At 41.1% G+C, this 24,405-nt stretch overlaps 1 protein-coding gene across 1 annotated transcript in view; it reads left to right on the forward strand.

The window, feature by feature from the left end:
• Nucleotides 1-23,047, forward strand: part of LOC145447197 (sodium-coupled monocarboxylate transporter 1-like) — a 32,591-nt gene extending 9,544 nt beyond the window's left edge. Inside the window, exons 4-14 of the mRNA XM_080325605.1 lie at nt 1,570-1,687; nt 1,756-1,823; nt 3,440-3,594; nt 4,524-4,664; nt 10,141-10,362; nt 10,447-10,550; nt 10,629-10,789; nt 11,571-11,919; nt 14,548-14,675; nt 16,918-17,025; nt 22,802-23,047. Of these exons, the coding sequence (XP_080181731.1) occupies nt 1,570-1,687; nt 1,756-1,823; nt 3,440-3,594; nt 4,524-4,664; nt 10,141-10,362; nt 10,447-10,550; nt 10,629-10,789; nt 11,571-11,919; nt 14,548-14,675; nt 16,918-17,025; nt 22,802-22,810 (1,563 nt within the window). The 3' untranslated portion in view covers nt 22,811-23,047. The remainder of the gene's footprint in view (nt 1-1,569; nt 1,688-1,755; nt 1,824-3,439; nt 3,595-4,523; nt 4,665-10,140; nt 10,363-10,446; nt 10,551-10,628; nt 10,790-11,570; nt 11,920-14,547; nt 14,676-16,917; nt 17,026-22,801) is intronic.
• Nucleotides 23,048-24,405: the final 1,358 nt, after the last annotated feature.

Genomic DNA, 24,405 nt, shown 5'->3' on the forward strand with positions numbered 1-24,405 from the left:
TGATTCGCAGCACCCTAGCACTTAGGGTAGCCATACTGGCGAGATAGCATAGTAATACTTTGCATCGCTGCGATACTGACGGCTTCGAGTCCGACCGGGGTCGATTCCAAACTTCATTCCCAAGTGTTCGAGGCTCATTTCGGCTCCTCCGCGTCATCCGATCTGCGTAAGTCGTGATATACATAAATTCTGGAACGAAAATGGGCTTTGCTATAAATTGGCGCGTCAAGAATCATAATAAGCAATATCAGCAATACCCTGAAACCAAGATTTGGCAAAATGATGATTAAAAAAGAAAAAGGGTAGTCTAATTACGCCATGTCATTGTTCGGCCCTAGGTTCTTATTGCGATGACTAGAAAATAGGTAAACAACTTCGCCCAGACCTCATTGTGATTGCGATTTGCTTAGTTATCACCTTCTCAAATGCTAAGATATGTGAGCGGATTGGCGTTCAAGGCCATTGACACTGGAGGCCCCGGCTTGATTCTTGGCAGTAGCACCTTCCAATGTGTCGTGGGTTTATCTGAGGTTTTCCTCCCGGACGTCGCTAGGCTTACATCGAACTTAAAACAAAGGCCCGGAGATGGACCGAATCAAGGACGAATTCAAGAAAGAGAATGAAAAGAGCGAGGAAGCCCAAAACAATAAAGAACAAGATCGAACACCTTTACACCGGGCATTAGGCTGAGATGATGAGAGATTGAGAGACCGTACTGGTCACACCGGTTCATAACCAGTGTAGTTGATGATATGATCGCAAGGCCTGCATCGTATTGGATACAAATTCAGTAGACGTTATGCTGACAAGGTGTCGAGAAACCGCGCCGTTGCGACACCAATACGCCGTCGAGTAGTGCGGGTTGGATCGACAAATTCTCTGGTCCGAATCCGATAGGACTCCTTGGCCGTATTCTCGAAATGACCGAAAAGCACCAAAAATCATTATCTACGAATACCCATTTTTAGTAAACTGCACAAGCGGTAGACCATACGGTATACGGGCCAGGTAATACATTGAATATTGCAACATAATTAACATGACATCAAAAACTCACAGATTTGTATAAAAAACATATTTTTATTGGCGGCTACTGGCCTGTGCGTGGTAGTTACAGCAGTTATGCTCATATTGCTCATCAATAGCCACAATAGCAATTGTAACCGTATCAAAAAGTACACAAAATGAATACTAAAACAACACCATACGGCGACAATCCGCCAGATATATAGGACTCTCGACCGCTATGGTCGAAACGCCATGTATATTAAAGAACAACAAAACCCCCTTATGTTGACAAACCGGGCAAATTTTCATAGCCTGATTATGTTACTTATACAGTAAATTTTGTTTCATCGTGTCCAATTGATAAAAATAGCACAAGTCAATATTAATATGTGTGTGGAATATGCGTGACAGTACATTCTCTATGTCAGAGGTTTTAACAATTGGATAGATTTCAGATAAAATACAAACCTGGAAAGAGTCATTTTATACATCATATATATATAGCCTATGTCAGTAATTTAAAATACATGCAATCATGATTGTTTTGTCGAAAATTTCCAGTACTATGGAGTCAGATTTGGAAAACACGCTCGTTATGTGGCCATCGCGATATATATTCTACAAACCATAGCTTATAACGGAGTTATGATTTATGCTCCTGCTGTCGCGCTAAGCGCAGGTAAAAACAAAGCTGTCATAGTGACCAGAATCCACATTAATTTAACCACAATATCATTTCGTTTACAGTGTCAGATCTCTCGGAAATGACGGCCGCACTGTCAATTGGCATCGTGTGTACTGTTTACACGAGTTTGGTAGGTGGTTAGTAGGGCCATTTTTATATGACCTTAAAAATCAATAATATGACTTGATTTTTTGAAAAGTATGGCTTTACATGACTTTATGTAAAAATCGTGTATTTTTACATGCAAACTTACACAATATAACAGTAATACACATCCATTTTTATTTAAAACTACTCTTGTAGTACAGTTTCATGTAGTGTGGAATGTTAGAGTCTTTGAAGTTACGATTGAAAATGACTAAAGGAAAATGAGCGCTCCACAGACGCTGATGTGAGTTGACACTTTTGCAGTTTTGCATAAATCGCTGGTGAAATGTCTTGTCTTTGTAACTCCATAATTTGTTTCACATCGTTTTTGTCCTATCTCTTCTTAATGTAATTTTTGAGCTCAAGCGGATCTTTTCCGAAATCAAGGGCAGTTAGATCAGCATGTGGGCCTCTTTGATGGTGTACGTATAACTGACTATAGTCTACTTTGGATCGCTGACTGAATTTCGGTCGCTCTTTACAATAACACCTTCACCTCCGTATATGTATTGACTATTTATTCCACTTGTGGAAGTCTCTCGGCATAATATTTAGCAGCATTCCACCAGCTAACGCAACGAGTAACTGACTTATACTTTCTTAGTGCTTAACTGCTTCACCGCTTAAATTGGTACTTTTAATTTAAAGTGTACGTACAACGATAGGCTGAGTAACTCAAAAATATGACTGTGACTTGAAAAGTTGATTCATAACCTAACCAGGAAAATATGACTTTATATGACCTAATAACTTTCTGAATATAGCCTACTTCATAGGGATGCGGTTTTTGCGTTAAAATTGATATCACGACTTACTGATGCATAGAAAAAAATATGACTTCAATGACTTTAAATGGCCCTAGTGATTAGTAAATTTAACAAGATCTAGTTGGTTGATTTCTTGGAGAACGATATCATAACGAACAACAGTAGCACTGTTGCAGAAAACTGTCAATTAATGCATGCACACATGCCATTTCCTATTGTGAAAAATCCAATATAGAAAAGTTCTGCGAAATCAGATTTTGGAAATTTGGTTCACTCTACTAAACCAATTCTCCAGGTCTCGTGAAACTCATAAATGACTGCGCTGTAGTAACTTAACAATGGTATGTTTCATTTTATCGAGAACTCAATATTCAAACGTAGGAAACAAATTGAGAAATTAGCGGCCCCTTATCGTCGATGAAATTGTAAGAAGGTAACTGCATGATGTATCGCTATAGCAAGTCGTGTAACTAATTTGGTGTATTCAATACACATGTCAACTTATTCAGTTCAGTGTATTAAGAGATTCAGCACTTTCAAACGAAAGTTCGTAAATCGTGGACATACAATCTAAATGAAAAGAAATTGAAGATAACATAAAAAGGCAACCTATGAAAATGAAGTTACATGCATCGACAGGCGTAATCGACGTATATTATATTAATCTGTTAAACTCAAGCGTGAGTAGTATCCATAGTTAGGTGTGGTAAGTAAGAATTTTGTTTCTTCTTTGCCGGAAAATACTATAAGGATTACCTCCCGGCACCTCCAACTGAGGAACCACTGCTCACTGGAAGTGGTGTAGAATTAGTTATATCATTGTTATGTTCAGGGTGGATTGAAAGCTGTGATATGGACAGATGTCATTCAGGGTGCCCTTCTCACGATTATGTTGGGTTGTATATTGGCCGGGGCTTCAAATGTCGTGGGCGGAATCGGAAAATGCCTATACGTTGCTTGGGAAGGTGGTCGCACTGACTTCAACCAGTAAGTACAGTTGACATGATATTAAACGTAATGCATGCATCGTAAGACGAGTATAACAACGATGCATTGTTTGAATTGACTGTCTAATCCAGTGGTTCCCAACGTGGGCGATATCGCCCCCCAGGGGGCGATTTGGCGGTCTAGGGGGGCAAAAATACCGAAGGGGGCGATAGGCGGGACGAAAACGGACGAAGGGGGCGATAGGGGGCGAAAACAACGGAGGGGGCGATAGGGGGGCGATGGCGCGTTAAAACGGCTACATGGAGTCAGGACCGTAACTGCCGGACCCAAACCCCCAATTTGGGGGGCGAACTCGATGGGGCCCAAAATCATTTTGTGAATTAACATCAAATATAGAGTAATTTTTTTAGAAATTCCTCCAACTTTTTCAAAAAATTTTCGCGCATTGCGCGATTTAATATTTTAATATATATTGATTTGGGGGCACCCTTTCCCCTTCAACAATGCGCATGATTTATGGAAATGGAGACTTCGGCGAGGGCCATTACTGCGCCACGACGCTCCAAGACATATGAAGTTATAGGCCATGTAACATACGACTCCGAGAAGTATGCCAGAAACGATCAGCAGCGAGAAGACCTTGGCCGAAAAGGAATGCCTTGTGCTGACCGAAAACTTCGATGTTTAATTGTCAATAGGCGCCCCAACGAAAATTAGGCTGTAAAAGTGTAATTGCGAGGTCGAGCCGAAAAGTTGACCTTTTTCGGTTCCCAATATTTGGGGGACGATGATCGGTGTGGAGCTTCAAAAGGGGGCGATGAGTCGAAAAAGGTTGGGAACCACTGGTCTAATTTAATCAAAGAAATGCTATCTCTATATATTTGAAACCAATAAGATGGCCATATCTACCAGTTTTTAGGAATAGATCAAACCGATAAGCTATATAATACTGCTGTACATGTTTACAGCTTTGAATTCGATCCGAGATACCAAATGACCTTTTGGTCAATGGTGTTTGGACTGGGGACCATGTGGACAAGTGTGATAGGAACTCATCAAACGGTCGTTCAAAGATTCCTATGTTGCCGTTCGATTAGGGAAGGAAAAAAGTGAGTATCAGATAGAAACCGTCACGGCTGGATGAACAGAAACGGTAACTCTTTTACCAGACACAAAGTACTAATCTGAAGGCATTTGCATCTGGGAATCGTGAATCAAATATATGGAGATTGCAGATGCTGAGTGAAATATTGATCATATAAATATTTCACATGTTAATAGCTCTCTCTTTCACTCTGCGCACAGCATTAGATTTCAACAATATCTTTTTGTTGGGATAGCTGGATTTTTTGGATCGCCGAATTTCGCGTACTGTAATGTTTGCAATAGAGCAGATATATAATTTGATCTTTTCATGAATCATCTCGTCTCGGTGTAGATCAGTGGTGCTATACCTTTTCTATTTGCTTCGTCCTCAACTCACCAACTATTGCTCACGACCTCTAAATTTGAATGAAGCAAATGTGCGTCACGTGGTTATATTAATAACACATGACCATAGGCCTGACTCAGCCGGTTCGCATCGGTTCTATTCTCACGAAATGTTACGAGATCAACGAAGCGATTAGCATTAATAATTGTTACTGTCCGACTGAAACATTAGACCAGTGGGTCTCAAACTGGGGTCCGCGGTGCTTTTAGGGCTCGCGAGACAATATTCTAGGATCGCAAAGCAAGTTCCGAAAAATTCAAACGATTCAGGAAAACACTATTTTTCGGAATATAAAAAATCAGACTTAACTGTAGGCCCGGCATTAATATAGTATTTTGGTGCAGACTTATTCAATTTTAAATTTGAGTAGAGGTTCCCGCGCTTTAGTGTCACTATATGCATTTCTTGATCTTATTGTGTGTATAATACCCAGTCTCGAATAAAATACGCATAATTTTACAGAAATAAATCTATCTGTATTTGAAATTATGGGAGCATCGCTTAAAGCCGTTGAAATACTTTAGTCTACGGGTCTAAAAAACTTCCCACCTCACGCGACAATTAAATAGCACCGCAATGATTTCCATTACACTGGTTGGTGCTTGCTAGGCGGATGGAAAAAAATTGATATGTGTTGCGTAGGCCGCTAGCTATCTCGTTCGTGAATTGCATAATACGGTTTACGAATCAGAAGTATTAAGTAGTGAAGAAACTACCCGTAGGGTACGACAGGTCTGAAGGACATGTCCCTAGGACGGCCAAGACCGCCGATTTCGTGGGTTGAATGTGAATTTGAACTGGTTGTATGTGATTCACGCTATTCCAATTGTGTTTTAAAAACGCAACCAAACGTGACCAAGCTGTTCGCAAAAATATCGGCGACAGCTGTCACATGGACACTATAAACTCAAACGTGTTGTTTTGCGATGATTTTGTAAGGGACCGTGATTCAGTTAAAAAATAGCCAAGAGACCGTTTTGTGAATTTTTTTGAAAAGTTTGAAAACAACTGCATTAGAATTTTGTGCTGACGAAAATGAATTCCACCACTGCACATAATATTATGCACTCTTAGCCGTGTACAACCCGTGACCAGTGTGAATATACACCCGCGGTATATGAAACCAGAACCTATATATCTCAGACTTATACCACGGTATAATCAAACGCAGCATTTCAAACCAAGTTCAAGCAAGTTCAAACCAATGGATCCTTCCATTATTAAGGGACGTAAGAAGATATATGCACGAGATAATCCCGATATAATTCTATTTAGGTTCTGTTTTCATCTTCATGTATCACCTTTTGGGTGTGAATGTAAATGCTCACTCTGTTCGCTATGAGTGTGGTGGGAAAGTGGGCACTGCTTCCTTGCGACCAAATTCAAGGTTAAATCTCTGAGCCGACTTGGTCACATCGATAGAGGCCTGTGGAAGTTACGAGCAGTTTATGAAAAGTTGGTGCACCATTCACCACATACCGCCATTCAAATTGGAACTATCTGCACGATGCTCAAGCACTTTGATAAATGCTTGGCCATCTCCTTACTATCTCCGTCTGGCACTGGGAAATATTTCTACCAGTATGATGTCGCAATTCAAATCAACGATTGCAAAGCTTTGTTCAAATTAGGGGTAGTGTGGGGTAAAACGCTCAGGTGAGGTAAGACGCACACCGTCAAGATAACAGGACAAAGCGACCGTTGAATAGTTCACAGTATCGCGAAAATCGCTTGATGGTCAGACGAATCTGTTTCTTTGATTTTCACGCCCATAATGAAGATTTGTAAAGTTTTTTCATGACTTATGACTTTTATTCATATTTTTACTAAAAGAAAGCCTTTACAACCAAGTGGAATGTCATATTCAAGGGATGCTACAGAGAGTTTCCAGTGCTATTTATGATTTCACTACGCGTATTTTGTAAGGATGGTGCGAACCCCTGAAAGGTTCAGGTTTGTGTGAGCGCGTACCTTTTTGAAACGTTCCGTGCGAATGTGAACGTGAACCTATGACGTGACGTGACGTCATATTGCTAAATCCACCACTACACTGCAGTGAATTGATATATTAATGTACCTGAGCGACGACTCAGGCCATATTATGCCACAATGCTGAAGAACATGCTGAATATTTAAACGTCACCAAATGTATCGATTGGAGGAATGAAATGCAATAATAATACCATAAAATCAATATCTTCTGCCGCTTTGCCGACAATTTCGACGAGGAATTGCTAGGGAATATAATTTACGGTTTACGCCTCAACGATCTAGACAAGCCAGGACAATGTATTCAGTGTCTGACTATTGCAGCATTGGTATTTAGCAGAGTGTAAAACGGTTCTCTATACTTGCTAGCGATATTACCCCATAAACAAGGTATGCACTATGCAGTAGCCAACTCACCAATCGCATGGACTTTGTTTTTATGACTGAATAAACATACCAAATCAAGATGGATCCCGTACGCCTTCTATGGTTTTGACTAGAGCCCGACCGATTATCGGCTCGCCGATAATATCGAGTCGATATCACGGTTGGAGAGAAATATCGGTATCGGCCATTGGAGGTAAAAAAATATCGGTCATTTTCGTGACGTCACAACATGGTGGCAGTGAGTCAGAGAAGATGTGAAGTCGGTAAATTGTAAAAATAAATGGTCAAGCTGCATATAGTGCATACTGCATACAGGGCAGTAGGCGTGCCTATGTGAAAAATATTATAGATCACTAACCACCGTTATGCCCCACTGACTTCGTGGGAATCCCCCTGCAGTGATCGATCACCAAAGACAGAGAGCAGCTGGATGGATAGTCGTCTGCAGAAGATCTCTATCACTAAGAGAAATGAGAACTTCAATCATGCTGGACTGACCCTAGTGATGATAGAGAAAAGCGTCGCGTCGAAACATTTCTCTGAAGATAGTGCTATTGGTTCGGTACCAACAGCGAGAATTATACCAGTAATGTATGAAGTCGTCTGACTGAGGCCTACGGGGCCACCATGATAGGAAATATGCGAGCATAGAGGGCAAGAAAATCAAGCAACCGTAGAGTAAAGCCAATAGTTGCTACGAAAATTTTTGATTCCATGATGGCATTGGCCAATTCTGGCAAACGAGCGTGAAATATTGATCAATTGATTGTTGAAATGCTGGTCATGGTCAAGACCCAAGGGGGATGGGTGGAGCAGTTGCAGACGTGGACAATGTGAGTTGTTTTGCACATTTTCTTCAGCTATTTGTTATTGATGTGCTGAAGGCTCCTGGTGCACTGCCAGAAGAATATCAATATTTGGTGGAACCATTGAAGGAAAGATCCCCTGCAAGGAAGCGGTGGAACCGAAATGAAGAAAGATTTACAATTGCTGTGTCACGAACTATGGTACCAAGTGAAAGACTGCTCACTGTGTTTAGTACTATATACATCATTTATTAAGACCACAGAAGTGCACTCCTTGGAGAAAGGGCCGAGAAATTGTGCTTCGTGAACTGTAATCTGCAACTGCTGGACTGGTGCTTTTGATATATTTTTATAGCTCCTAGATCATTTATTTCATGTTCAAGCATATCAATGGCTGTCAAGTTGTTGAAATGAATGCTCTGAGGTGTTAAATATGGGTCTTGAGCTAGATTCCATATCTTTTGAATATCCACTGAATATATCGGGGTTATCGGTGAAGGTACTGGATATCGGTCTTATCGGTATCGGCTCAGAAATCCAATATCGGTCGGGCTCTAGTTTTGACATTAGACATCGATGAATTCTTTGTATCAATTTTATTGATTGGTTGAATAAGCAGCATTCGCTGACCACCTATACATGTAGTGTATTTCGTTTTTGATGTTGTGCGATTGCGGGTCAAGCTCACAGCAGAGAGCCACTAAATATTCACAAACGGAAAGCTGGATATTTCGAGCGAGCTTGAGAAACAAAGCATATAACACCTTTCAAGGTCCGTTTGTGAACGTGAACCTTCTCTAAAAGGCCACAGTCAGAAGGCGAGTTTACGCAATAACAACCTGTTAACGGATTCGTAAGCATTGGTGACCTCGAGGACAAATCGCCTACCCCACCCATGGGGTAATACGCCCCGCCGCTTGAAGTTCAGTAAATATGGATTGAGTAGGCATTTATGGGTTCATGAAAAATGCACTCTCAGAGAACGTCATTTCCAAAAAAATGCGCCTCAGCTGGTGAATATAGGCCATCTCTGAATAAACGTAATACATTTTAAGAACCTCCGACTATTTTCTTCTCTTATACATCAGTTGGTATTTCTGGATGAAATTTGTTTTCAAAAGAACCGTTTCGTCATGAGGAGGCGGAGAAGCACGTATAGCGTTGTGTAGGAACTAAAAACTAATCGTTCACTGAGTGGCAAGTGGTATTTAGTAAGGTATAATGGGACAAAAAGCCAATGGAGGAGTTTGGTCCCTTCCCCCAGCTGGCCTAGCAGAACGTCAAATTGATGGACATAGATGCATGATAATTTTACGTAGGATAATTGATACTTGGATTTTCCGCATGATCGTTGTAGAGTGTGGACGATATCGCGTGCGCAAATTCCGAAATTCAATCCGTTTCTACTAGTTTGGTTTCCCGCTTATGGTAGGCGTTTTGCCCCACTCTACCTTATAATAAAATGGGTTTACCACCCGGGTTATGAAGTATCTGGTACATAGTGCACAAATCCAAAAGCTTAATTATTCAACTCATTCATGCTACTTATATAACTATCGTATATAACTATCTCCACCACAGGTAGCTACGTAGTACCAATACAGCATGTTATTATATAGTGCTGCCAGCATGCAACCTATCCGCCGATGCTAGGTAGAGGCGTGTTTAGCGTTGCTATTGCGCATCCGCACTATACCGCTTCCTGCAGTCGTGTGTCGTCGTGTCATCAGCATCGATATATGTCCAGTAATTTGGATGAATCTCCAAGAGCTTCTGAACAAATTAAGTCGTGGAAAATATTTAATGTTTTATTTCTATACCCTATATTGATGTGTTAGAATTTTAGAGCATGAATGATCTCCGAGTAGTAAGTCAATTCATCTCAACTTCAAAGTTACTACTTTTGTACAGGGCAATGTATGCGGGACTCGGAGTAACGTTCATCATATTTATATTCCTGATCTGTATCCTGGGATATGTCACCTACGCATACTTCGCCGACTGTGATCCATTGGCCAATAAAGCCATATCTGCTCGGGACCAAGCTCTTCCTCTTTTGGTACAGAACGTATTTTCGGCTTATCACGGCGTGACTGGATTATTTATTGCCGGTGTTTTCGCAGCAGCATTGAGGTATTCGTGTGAAGGCTGTGCTTTCCCCTGCTTTAACTAATTCCGTGATTAGGTGTACTATGATCATAACAAATCCATTCACAGTACAGTTTCAAGTGCAATTCATGGCATGAGCGGCGTAGCGGTTGGAGATATTGTCCAACCCCTCACGAATTTGAGCGAAGAAACGATATTCTGGGTTTCAAGAGGTGACTGCATTTACTATACTATACATACGCAATAAAATTCCTCGGGCAAGCACTCAACGTTTAGTCTTTCTTTTGAAGGATTGACTGTAGTTTTTGGAGTGCTTTGCATTGGGTTCGCATACCTCGCGTCAGTACTAGAAAGTTTAATATATGCAGCGTTGAGCTTTCTGGGAGTGTTCGGAGGTGCACTTCTTGGTCCAGCAGTTCTGGGAATACTATTCCCTGTAGCGAATGAAAAGGTATGATCTTAATTCCATTATACAATATTAACTTATTACGACGACAAAAATATAGTACCTGCAAATGTACCAAATAGTCAAGGATGTAGTTTATTTTTGTTCTTGATGTTTTTGCGGCATATACACCGACTCATGATACACATACACACGATCTGCGCATATGCATATCATGAGTGCATGAAGTGCATATGCCGCTGGACAAGGAAGGTGCAGATATAGCCTTGTACGGCTTTCTAAGTCTTGCACCACCCCTCCATGCTATCCCAGTAATGCATGAGCGCCAAGCAGGGAAGCCACGGATACCAGTGTTACTAATCAGGTCTTTGGTCTGACCCGGCCGGGGATCGAGCCCACGACCTGCCGATCAAGAAGCCGGACGCTTAACCATTACGCTTTTTTGTCGGTCAAGACATTTGGCAACATGAAATCGCGAGAATCGCGAAATATTTCTGAAAAAGTTGCATAAATTTCCCAAAATAATACTTCATGTGAATTTATGGTAATTCACGAAATAATTTTGACCCCCTTCGAGCTCGCCCTCCCACCATTGGGGGTTAGGGGTGAGGTAGTTACGGTCCTGCCAGTCGGCCAAACTGTACAGAAAAGGATTTTGAAATGTCCGGACCAAGGCCGGTGCCTATACTTTGATTCGGTAGAGCTTGGACCAGAAGAAAAATTGATTGGATATTTTATAAATGGTGATCATGATCGGAACCATGGTCATAACATTAAGCACATAGATCTATGCCGAAGGCATTGCCGTAAACTTGCGACTTTACAGGGAGCAATCGCTGGGATGCTGGCTGCTCTATCATTCAACGTATGGCTCTTTCTGGGAGCATGGAGCTACCCAACACCTTTGGAATTCTGGAATTTGAAAAGACGAAATACAGATGGTTGCATCTCGGATGCTGGCAACGTCACGGCCAATATATCGGAAGCAACGCACCGTGTCTTTACGCAAGAAATACCGGTTTTGAACAGCTCCGCGCCTTTATTACTTACATGGAATTTACCGGCTGCGGAGAGGCGACCTATCGCGGAATTTTACGCTGTTTCGTTTGGATATTATGCTCCAATGGGCTTGATGGTTTGTGTCGTTGTTGGGCTAACTGTGAGCGCAGCGACTGGTAAGTGAATTAAACTAATGATCGGTATATGATTTATGTCAGTCTCACGACAAACTTCGACTCCTAGAGGTCTAAGGTTTGTTTCATCGCTACGGAATCGGAATTCCTTTAGCCCTTATGCTGATGTTTCCCAGACAGTCACTGTAGTTCAGTGCTTTCACCTCAGTTGCCGTGAACCGGACGTCACGGGTTCCATTCAAATTGGCTTCGAAATGTGCCAAATTCAATTTTAATTTTGTTCTTACGAACCTATACAAAATATTACTCCATTCACCATTCATTTCGCATTGTCCTGTTACAGTTTTTTTAATGATTTTTCAGTCTTGATTGTTGTTTCTCATTCTGGCGAAATTTCATGTAGCCTCCGACCTCTATTTATAATTATGAGACATGAATATTTTCTCGTGGTGCTTACAATTTAATACTAGGGCGATTTTTTTATGTCAAAAAAGTCAAAATTAGGTCAAAACTGCAGCTTTAGGTCAAAAAATGTCAACATTTCTAAGAAAGTTAAAACTTTTTTGCAGCCTGCATTTCTTTGGTATCGTAGATGTTGCACTGTCGGTGAACTGATCATTTGACACTGCAGTGGTTCCCAACCGGGGGCCCGTGGCCCCCTTGGGGGGCCACGAGACAGTTGCAGGGGGGCCACGATAATGAAAGATTTTTCACCAACTTTTTCATTTGACTATTTTGAATTCGTGCTATTTTTTCGGTGTCGTGCAGTCTGCTGCGTAAGATCGGAACCACTGCATCACAGTGGGTGCTTCGTACGTCACTGTTACGCTAACGCGTGAAGTTTCAAATATGATCACGCGTGAAGTTTCAAATATGATCACAACTGTGGTAATGTCGAGGATCAGAGATGGCTGAATCTGGCATGCAGATAACGAAGACGGGGTCCTAGTTAGCGGTTGTACCTCCTCAGCAGGCTAGTTGTAGTTTCTCTATCACTCTCTGTCGGGAGTAAGGGGTTGGTACGATATTAAACAATATGAGTAATGAATTTACGGTTCGACGATATCGAGTAAATATCTCGGGTCTACGAAAAAAATGCAGATCGCACCGTTCTAGGGCTAGTCTTTCCCGGAACGTGATGCCCGAAGAACTATATCAAAGGTACATTCATTGCAGCCCTGGGCAGGGTTTGCGAATGGTGGCCTACGGTGGATGTTCCCAGCTGGGCAATGTTACTGACTTGAACCTGTACCTGTGTGTTGTTCTGCCGTATGGGGTGGGCGGTATGCCGGTATGAAAATCATGCGGTATGCCGTACGTGAGAAATCTGTAATGCCGGTATCCCGTATAGTTGTATTAGGCTACGTCAAGATGTACGGATGGTGCTCCAGCGATGATTGGTGTCAAAGGGGGGTTCGTCACGCTTGTGAAGAAAGAATGGCCCCACGTGACGTCACGGTAAGCAGGGAGCCACCGGTGGTAGAAGCCTGCGCAAGGGGGCCACGGGGAATAAAAGGTTGGGAACCACTGTTTTACAGCTTGTAGCCTACTTAAAGGCCTACCATTGTAGACGGCCCATTGTCTGCTCATTGTGAATCATAAACATTCAAATGAAACAAAAGGTTGCCATGGTGTTATGCTCAACGTACCGCAATATCCCAACTGGTTCTTATATCAAGAGCCGCGTGATGAAAAATTGTGATGTAGACACCATTGCCAGAATGAAGCAACACGGTTTGTCACCAGCAAGGTACTCACAACTCCAGTGTTGTTAGCCAACAACTGCTGCTGTTGAACGTTATTTCTCCATTCTTGGCAAGCTACTTTGTAAGGACAGACACTTTCTACCCGAGAATGTAGGAAAGTATCTTTCGTTGAGTTACATAAATTTTCAATTATTTCTACCATGCGTAATGTAACTACTGGACTTCTTTCGTTAAAATAAAGTTTTTTCATGTAAACATCGCCCTAGTTATTACTTGTAGTGTAATTTTCGTATGCCATTACCGAACGTGGTGATTTCATTGAAAGTCAACATTTAATTTCGTCTGAAAAAAAAAACATTCGATAAGCATCTAACTCAGTGGTTCTTAATAACCTGGGGAACTCGTACGCTGAATCTGCAAGCCTTCGCGGAATCCCAATGTTTGTCGAGTCAGAAAAGCAGAAATACAAAATGAGACTGGTTCAGGGAACTTGTGGTGTTCCGTGGAACGCCTGTTAACCACTGTACCAACACTATACTATAGATTACGGGTGCAAAAAATGGACTGCTCATAACAAAGCGTTAAAAGAACAAACATTTATTATCAATTTCAAACAAAACGAAAACAGTGTTATGAATATTTATTACAAACCAGTGTCACTATGCTAATCCCTTTCAGAGATAAGTTGGAAATGCCAGGCCCCGCCTTTGAATGTTCTTTGGTATTGTTAGGACGAAATGCAACAGCGTGATACCAGTTGCTTACTGCAAATGAGATATTAATTTATTATTGATGATCGAATAGGCATATCAGAATGGCGTGGTTCAATTTCGAACCCCACCTATGCTGCGTTGACTGGTTGGATAGCCCTCGTGGTGATCGAGTGCACACCGAGCTTCAACATGTATCAATATTTGTGAGAATATTTAAAATTACATTCTATTGGCTTGATTATTCTGAACAGGTGGTCTTCGAAGCCGGTATGAAGTCGATCCCACTTTGATTTACCTTCCCTTCGAACATCCAACTTTGCGGTGGCTTCCAAAAGGATTTCGACAATATATGACCCCTAAAATGGGAGCATGTGAACAAGTAAGCCTACAAGTAGACCTACTCTTACGACTGAAGGATCTTATCATTGTGCCGAGCAAACGATGATTTCAACGTTTTCATCGGTTAACGTGAAACGAAAAAGAACCTGAAATACAGTCGTGACTTATGCATTTGGCTAAAACCCGCGCGCGAACACGGTGATAACTTATATATACTTATATGAACATGCCGGTAAGTACCCGACCGGACTTCTATTTTTGCCCTCCGGTAGTATCCGCTATAAAGGGCGAAGGATAGGATTATGACTTATTTAGGCAGACAATATTGTGATTTTCTTTTCCCTTTCGAAGGAACTTTTTCCACAACTAACTTACTATCTGTCCAGATGGTGAGATCAAAGAATTGATCGAAAGCATACCGCAGGTTTCTACCCCTCTGCCGAATTAACGCTATATCTTGATAAGCCATATTAAGAATTGTACTCTCGGAATATATGAAATGTACTGTCGCCATAATATATTGTGATCATAGCAAGTCAGTAAGTTTTTGACTTAAATACGACACATTATGCTATCCGATTGTACCGCCGATCCATGATTCACTCCGGTTCGGCCATATCATGCTGCCGGGTAAAGTCTGAACATGACTGAAGCTAATCGAGACAAACTAACGTCGTTCACCATTCGATATATGAGAAACTCTATCAAAAGTACCGTAGTCAAACCGCATATACATTATAAAATGCAAACCACGAATCGCATTTATAAGTATAGCCGCATGTTCGGGTAGATATTTGATGCAATAGAGTTTGCAAACAACGCACTGTAGCAGTGGTTCCTATAACCGGGGGTCCGCGAGATCTCTAAATATGTAGAATGATTGATAAGCTATTTTTTAATTTTTTTAATTGGGGAAAGCATACGGCAGTTTTCTTCCACAACTGCCAAAACCTCATTAGTCACATCATCGGAATAATCGTCTGACATGTAATATCCTATCGTGAAAATTCATTTTAATTGCCAAATTGCCAATAACCTACTGACACAAACATATTGCTGTTTAGAGACGTTTTGTTAGAGTTTGAAGAAAAAATAAAAACACGAAGATAGTAAGATCACTCAGGTTGACTTTATAATGTTTGAGAAACCTTTTCGATCTAAAGTTGTCAGTGTTATCAAATTAGTGAACAGTCGTTTGAAATAAAAACTCCTGAAGTATTTTCTCTAATTTTTCCCAATGAAGGGATTTAAACCTCGCCACGAAATGTATGTTATCCTGTGATATACATAACCACTCTTCCAGAATAACTTCAAGATGAGATGCTAGATAAAAATGACTAGGCTGAACGTGATATGTGCATTAACAATATGCTTCTTCATTATGGTGCATAAATGTTGCGAACACAGCAAAAGTGTCGTCGGCAGCGTTATATGCGGTAATATTACATTAGCCTCCATCTATCTTTGTGGAAATGGATTTTCGACACTCGTTCATATCAAATCGAAGACGCGGACTTTCAAGACCACGTACTTCAAGAAATACAGCTGCAAAATTAGCTTTGAAATAATAAAAGTCTACCCAGTTTTTACATAAATAGTATGATGTTCTCTTCAAGAAAAGTCATTTTGTTGCTGTTTATCACAAGCCTACAGATCATATTTGCACAAGACAGATGACGGTCGCACCATAATTGAGCCAAATTTGAACTAAAACTTGAGGGGGTCCGCGAGGGTCCGTCACGGTAAAAAAGGGATCCGCGAAGCCAAAAAGGTTGATAACCACTGCACTATAGGGTATTGGATGCTAGAGAATGATTTTCACTTGCGCTCTATCTGTTCCGGATACTAAAATGCGCTATGATTGATATATCATTGCATTCCGCCCTTTGACGCAACCCACCACCCCACATTACCGACCGGATACTCCGAGATTAACATCTTGGATCAATACCCAAACAAATATGCTGATTTTCACCGATGTATCTGAAAACATCAGTTATAGACTACTGGTTACTCGTTCTACAACCCCTATCGCAATATAAGAATATAAAAAGCATGTTCTAAAGTACTATCCATTTTCTCAATTGAACTGAGAGCAATATTCGATGCATTGCTATGGGTGTCCGAACATTCCATCGATCGAGTCACTTAGTCCCTCTTTGAGTGCATTGCTGTTGCTAAAATCATCTTGGTGAGAATATTTGTATTACTAATCAAATATTAGATTTAGAACTGACCCAACATATCTTACATGAAAGCAATGAAGACATTTCTTTATATAGATCCCACGACACTCTGGAATGCATGGGAATTCAGTCACCGACCGACTTGTGAAAGAGGCTGCAGCCTATGACTTCGCCGATCAAAGTGTGGAGCCCGAGGCTGGCAAGGTAAACTCATTGATTTTAAGTCGTTACAGGCAAGAATGAAACAAACGTTTCCAAGACACCGTCGCTGGATCGCATTTCAAGCGATTCTGTACTGATTTATATACGAAATTATCAACAGTACCTACTCCTCGCCGCGGGGAAACCACCGATTTCAGATCGCGGATTGAACATTTTTGTCCTAAGTCCCATCATGAGAAAATTGGGTGTTCCGTTAACCCTATAATTGTGCCGCATGCCATGTTGAAGAAACTGAAGAACACGCTATCATGGAGTGTGTGATGTACGCCAATGAAAGGTGCCAGTTTACGGTTGCTGTGCTGGAATTCGAAGTATCCTTCACCATGGCAAATATACTGTACTGCGACCTCAACGCAAGTTCGGCTTTCATTAAGTAAACGAAGACTCAAGCAAAGAATCAATAATCACCATATATCCTAACTAACGAGTAGATATTAACTCTGCTGTGGGAATTCATAGCGAAATCAAGGAGACATTACCGAATGGTTTAGTTGTCGTGACGCAACAAAAATCCATTGTATGCATATGTACTAGGGATGGTATGGTGTGAACCTCTGAAAGGTCCAGGCTCGTGTGAACGCGAACCTTTTTGAAAGGTTCTGTGTGAACGCAAACGTGAACCTTATGACGTCCCGTGACGTCATATTTCTAATTCCAACCCTATATTTCAATGAAGAGATAGCCTATTAATAATGTACACGTACTATACACCAGGGGTTCTCAACCGCCGGTCCGCGGCCACATTCTTGCCGGTCCTCGAGACATATTGCAATTTTATACCTTAATCGAAAAATGCAAGGTGATGAAACCTTGTACATTTACCAAGGACATGAAATAATAATTTCATACTGTTAACTTATTTAGCAAATGCTTTTTAACTGACTCACATCAGTAGCCAACGTTTCGAATACGGGAATCCATTTCGATATGTATGTAATGTATAGTCATGAAAACACAGCTACAAAACAGCGAGGTTCATCCGTTCTGACTCTCTAATGCCATCTTGGGGATCAGCGGTGGGAAAATCGAAGAGATTTTGTTATTATTATTATTATTAATGATGAGTTTTAAGTGGCGCGTGTCGCCGTTTCCGGCCTTGTGCACCACGGACAAAATATGTTATCAACGATCGAGTTTTGGTGCTCTGGGACATAGGCTTATAATAAGTTTCAAACTATATAAACTTTCAAACTATACAAACTTTCAAACTATATATACAAGTTACATGCAATAATAAACTCGCCGACCGGCGTAAATAATTGCGGCATAGTAAGTAGATTGGTTAACGTAAGCGGTACATTGAGCGTGGTACAAGCGTAGGCAAGAAATGTTCGGTGAAAGTCATATTTTTCGCAATGCAAGAGTATTTTGATTTTCTATGAAAAAGTTCGGAATATCGGGTAATAAGACACCCCATATGGCGATGTCATAATAGTGGTACCGGCTAGGTGGGCCTAGGACAGCATCATTACTCGTTTTCACGGCCGATATATGTGACCATGTTCTAGTCTTCGGAAGGTATATAAATCTGAAATAAGAGAATTTATTACCTAATTTGGGAATAAGTGATCCTTTTAAAAGGTGGCTGTCTTTTCGTGTTTTGGGTTGATTTCACTTTTCGAAGTCCCGCTGGTCCACCGAATATTTTTTGAAATTTTACCGGTCCGCGAGGTGAAAAGGTTTAGAAACACTGCTATACACGATACCTAGCGACGACTCGGGTCACATAACGCCACAATAATGCTTAATAACATATTAACGTTTTAAACGTTACCAAATATGTGGCAAACGAATGATGTAATAATCCCATAAAATCAAGATCTCCCGTCGCTTTGCCAACAATTTCGACGAGGTCTTGCAAGGGAATATTAGCTTACGCCTTGACGGTCTAGGCCAGACCGGACAATGCATTCGGCGTCTAAATATTGCTACGCAGATATTGAGAAGAGTGTAGAACGGGTTTCTATACTTGCCACCGATATTACCCCATCACCAAGCATGTAGCCAGCACTCCAATCGCACGGATTTCGTTTTATGATACAATAAACATATCAAATCAAGATTGACCCCGCACGCCTGCTAGATTTTATACATCAGACAACGATATCAATTGCATTGATTGGTTGCATGAGCATCATTCGCTGACTACATGCAGTGTACTTCGTTCTTGATGTTGAGTGATTGCGGGTCAAGCTTACAGAGAGAGGCACTACGTATTGAAAAACGGAAAGCTGGATATTTGGAGAAAACTTTTGTAACAAAGCGAGTAAACTTTTTGAGATTGTCAAGGTGTAGCCTATGCTCGTTTAGTATTGATTTTTTGTTTTGCTGTCTCGCAGTTGAAATGCAATAAATTTCAACCAAGGATGTTATAATGAAGTGAAAATTGTAATATATGAAAAAAGGTTCACAGTGCAGAACCTACCAAGGTTCGTTTGTGAAAGTGAACTTGAACCTCTATATTTCTGAGGTTCACACACAGAACGCGAACGTGAACCTCACGTTCGCACCATCCCTACACACCACATATCTGTAGCTGACAACGGCATCAGTGACGTCAGTGATTATTGCAGTATTGTACGCGAAGGGTATAAACTTTGGTCGCTACCGCACTAGACCTACCGCACCATATAAATTTGGTCGCGTAGTAATCGATCTTCTGTGGTTGCTTTAATCGTTTCCAAGTATACTGTGTTCGGCACCATAGCCAACAAGTGACAGGCCCATCAAATATTTAATGATGAGATGGCCTGATGATAAAAATGTGCCAACCCCTGCAAATCGTTTCGACAGCGCCTGGAGTCGCATGTTGCCGAATGTGTGTCTCAAGTCGTGAAAATGCCCTGCGCCAAATTACTGGTTCCTATAAAGTATTTGCAATCCCACAGGCTGCACAGTGAACACGCACACTCCTGAGTATAGCATCCGAACGGTTTCATACGATATTAGTTTGCCGTATGTAGCCTATATATATATATAATTGTGAGCGCCCCAAAATCAAGAAATTAGATCTCGGTAAATCGTGAGGAGCGCAACAAATATGTCTAGGGTAGCTAAATCCTGCCATAAAAGACTCGGCACTATGTTGATTTATCAAATAATTTTAGCTTTTTCCATTTTTACAACTTATGTGACCTGTTTTGCAGCAAACATGGTTATAATATGTCGTTTTATTCAAATCATTTGGCGTGCCATCAAAAATCATCTCGTGTGCCACAAATGACACGCGTAAACCGTCTTGCATGCAGTGTCTATCTTTAGATACAGCTTTGGTGTGATGAATTGGCGCAAAGATGAAACGAAATAATTGGACGCAAAGACTAGAAAATTGATGACAATGTAGGCTACCACATGCATCACCCAAAATCTTATACACAAAAAGTGTACTGTACATCCCCATTAAAAAGGGTGGTCGAGGACTACAGGAAATTTCAAAACAGAAATCATCGGCTTGTCACCGTACATCTGCGACAGCGCTAATATCTACTGCAAATTCATTGCAGATGAGACAAACAGCTCAAAACAAAATCTTGGCTGAGAATTCAACATGGAAACAATTAACCTGTACAGTGTGCACTGCAGAAAACACCATTCCAAGACCCACAACAATGGCAAAAGCAGCAGGAGGTCACTACAATAATGCAACAGTCCAAATGAGAAAGGCGTTATGGTCATCGATGACGCTTCATGGATAGCACAAGAAGTTAACTTCACAGCCTCATGTAGACGAGCTCTCATGGACCTGGCTATCCAGCTCTGGCCTGAAACCGGCAAGCGAAGGATTCATATTCGCAGCACAAGACCAATCGCCTCCTACAAAGTACTATCTCAAAAGAATTCTGAAGCAAAACACGGACGGAAATTTAGAGTGTGCCACAACCAAAATGAAACTGTATCACATCCCATGTCTAGCTGTGGCGCACTTGCAAATACCAAAGACACATGGACACACAAGAGGATCGGTCGCTACAATAATTTTGAATTATGCAAACCCTTTAACATCACCACTTGGACAAAAATTGGTATGATTACAGTCCAGCACCAATGACACAAAACGACCAAGTAAAAATTCTTTAGCATGCACCAGTTATCACTGACCGCGAAATCAGGAGCAACCGCCCGGATATGATCAATCAAACAAAAATAGAAAAGAGAATGCTTATTCATTGAACTAGCCGTCCCAGTTGATCAAAACATGCTATACAAAAGGAATACAAAAATAAAACAATCAAAATACACAGATCTGAAAATGGAATGTGAAAAATGTGGCGATGCAAAATAAATATTGTACAGATAGTCATTGGCCATATAGGCGTCGTAAGCAAAATACTCATGGGAGGGATATATTTAAAAAAATCCGGAAAACATTCAATTCGACATGATCCAGAAGAACACGTTATTGGGCACTGTGCAGTGCAGTGTGCATATTCTTCAGAAGACCTTGAAGGCCCCGCTGGACTAAATTACATTTGTACTCGAAAATCATAGCATAAATTCTGTAATCTCGATTCTTCATTTTCAATCATGTTTATCTCTGCAACACTTGCCAATTATTTCTCTACTGCAATTATGTTATCTGACGTCTTCATGTCTTGCATAAGAATAACCATTGGACTGTATTATTGCAATTTTCAAAGTTCACTTCAATCTCGCCATTTTCCTTAGAGGATAGGTTGATTCCCGAATTATGTGTGTATTTACCAGTGTTGGAATCAAGTCACTACCTTCGAGTCACGAGTCATCTCGAGTCATCGAGTCATCGAGTCATCTCGAGCCATTGCAGTCATTTGTAGCACATTTTGACTCGAGTCAAGTCGAGTCAATCGATTTTCGAAGGTGACTAGAGTCATGGCAAGTCACTCGATTCTTGGAGGCGACTCGGGTCAAGTCGAGTCAAGTCAAGTCACTATTCAAGTCACAATTCAAGTCAAGTAGCTTTTTCTAGGTATGAGGCATGGATACGTCGTTGCATTTTGCTAGCTGTCTGAAAACCAGATTGAGTGGTCATTTTCTACCGATGAACGAATATATAGTTAAATATACACGGATGAAGGCGTTGTATCGGTCACATATACGTAGAACTCTTAAACTAAACTACGTCTGTAATTCCATAGCTCCAGTTTATTGTTACCAGAAAAAATAGAGAATAGAGAAACAAATTGATAACATGCAAAACATTACCCACGTACTTATTCATGTGATGGAATTTAAGCCTGCACCAATGGTTGACGAGTATATAAACTATATTAGAATTCAATTTAACTATACCTAGAAGTTTGGCTAAGGTAGGAACAGATAGCAAAGATAGATATTTTGCTATTAAATTGCTTTTCTACTAGTTTACGACAACGTAAGCTGTAAGCTCCGATCACTTCGTTTGCGGTCAATTTACTCGGGAGAGAACAATGGAAGCTCAATAAATTGCACGATCATTGTATGAGTGGTCGCTCTCACTGGTTACCCAAGAGTTCCGCGAACAATCCGAACATATACGAAATGCAGTGATTTTTATTGACACCGATTACTTGATGACTTGAAATTGACTCGCGAATTTTGCTCCAAGTCATGAGTCAATTCACATTTCCAATGCGCCGAGTCAAGTCACGTCAAGTCTAGTCAATTTTGGAAAGTGACTCGAGTCAAGTCAAGTCATACGGAAAAGGTGACCCGAGTCTGACTCGAGTCATCCCAACACTGGTATTTGCCAGTTTCACTGTGAATAAAGAATATACTAATAATACAAATTATTGTGTTACAGGATTTCTGAAACAGATGAAGTGCACGGCGTGCGAAATGACGACTCTCGCTCGATCAGCACAAGCAGTCGTGATGGTAATTCCATATTCATCAAAGACAACCAAGCATATGAGAACAGAACCAAAATTCGCAATTAACATGGGTAGAGGAGCAACTATACTCATTTTTTCTGGTCATGTGTGTATTGAATTAGTTTTGTGTGCGAATGTACGATACAGTATACTTTCAAAATTCAGAATTTTAATGGTATCGTCAATTTGATGCGTCGGACGAGAGGAAATGAGGTTTCCGTGACGAAATATGCTCAGTTAATTCGGAATAGGAATAGTATCGGAAGGGTGTGTTGCGTTAGTAGTAAGTTAGGTAACGAAAATTCTCACAAAACGAATAATTCTTTTACCGTTTCAACTATAACCGTCGTATCGCATTGAAGTGGTCAAATTGATGACGTTAGTGACGAGTTATAACGACGGAGTCATCGGATCGCAGCAGTGGTTCTATAACGTTCTAGGTTGCGATCAAAATTTGAGTTTTATTGACATCTCGCGACCCAAGCATCAGATATTGAAATACCTGCCAGTGTTCCACGTTTTACAGGCGTGTATGGAATAGAAAGGAGCAGAAAACCATCTGTGCGGGAAGCAATTTTATGATAAATATCTGACGGACGCTACTTCCAATTTGGGTGCATTATATCCTCTGTGTGTCTCATATGTAGCTGCGGGTCTCAGATTTTGAGGCCAAGACTATTCGGTGCCGACTGGTTCGACGGCCGGGCACATTAATATCCAAGGTTTTGGCCAACTAGCGACGGTCATTTTCCAATAATTTTGGCACAGCTCTTTTCCCAGCCGTATGTTTGCCAAAACCTCATGTCTTTATTTGACCAGGCGTGGAAATGGTAGGCTCCGAAAGGCCAGTGTCTAAGAGTCCCCACGGTGCACACCCTAGATTAGTGGTTGCCGATGCGGTGCCCTGAGGCGCCAGGACCATATGAGTCGCCCGCGCTCGCAGTAGCAAATATTCGAATGATAGCTTTGACGGGCGAAGTGGAAAATGGTTCCTTAGGAACAGCAGTTAACCATGGGTCATTCGACCTTAACAAACATGCGAACGCAGTTTTCGATCGGGGCGTTGCTCGTCTTCGCACCCCGCGGAGACTAAACACGAATCTGGTAAATATTTCCGAGCCTCGACGCAAAGATTAGCGTGTCGACGCTCTGTGAGGCAACGCAACTGAATTCGGAGACGCTAATGTGAGTCCCGGACAGAGTTATCTGTTCTTGTTAAGGAGCGGAAACCCTGCAAAGTGCTATGGATGTCTAACGATAGATAGCTAACATACTGTACGTTAGTTATTTACAGAGGTGGTCAGTAACGAAGTACTTCTACTTTTTCGAAGTACTTAAGTATTTTTTCTCTACTTCTGGTACTTACTCAAGTAGATCTGATTTTCACTACTTCTACTTCGTAATATTTTGTGATCTACTTACTTACTTTTCGCTATTTTCAGTTTGTCAAGTAGAAGTAGTTCAATCTTCCAACCAGGAAGATAGCCTGAGGAATCTCGGGGCTGTTTTCACGGAGTATCAACACTTAATTTTC

This window comes from Botryllus schlosseri, chromosome 9 (genome assembly GCF_051294905.1).
Source record: "Botryllus schlosseri isolate E-star chromosome 9, Bs_hap1, whole genome shotgun sequence".
Classification (NCBI taxonomy): Eukaryota; Metazoa; Chordata; class Ascidiacea; order Stolidobranchia; family Styelidae; genus Botryllus; species Botryllus schlosseri.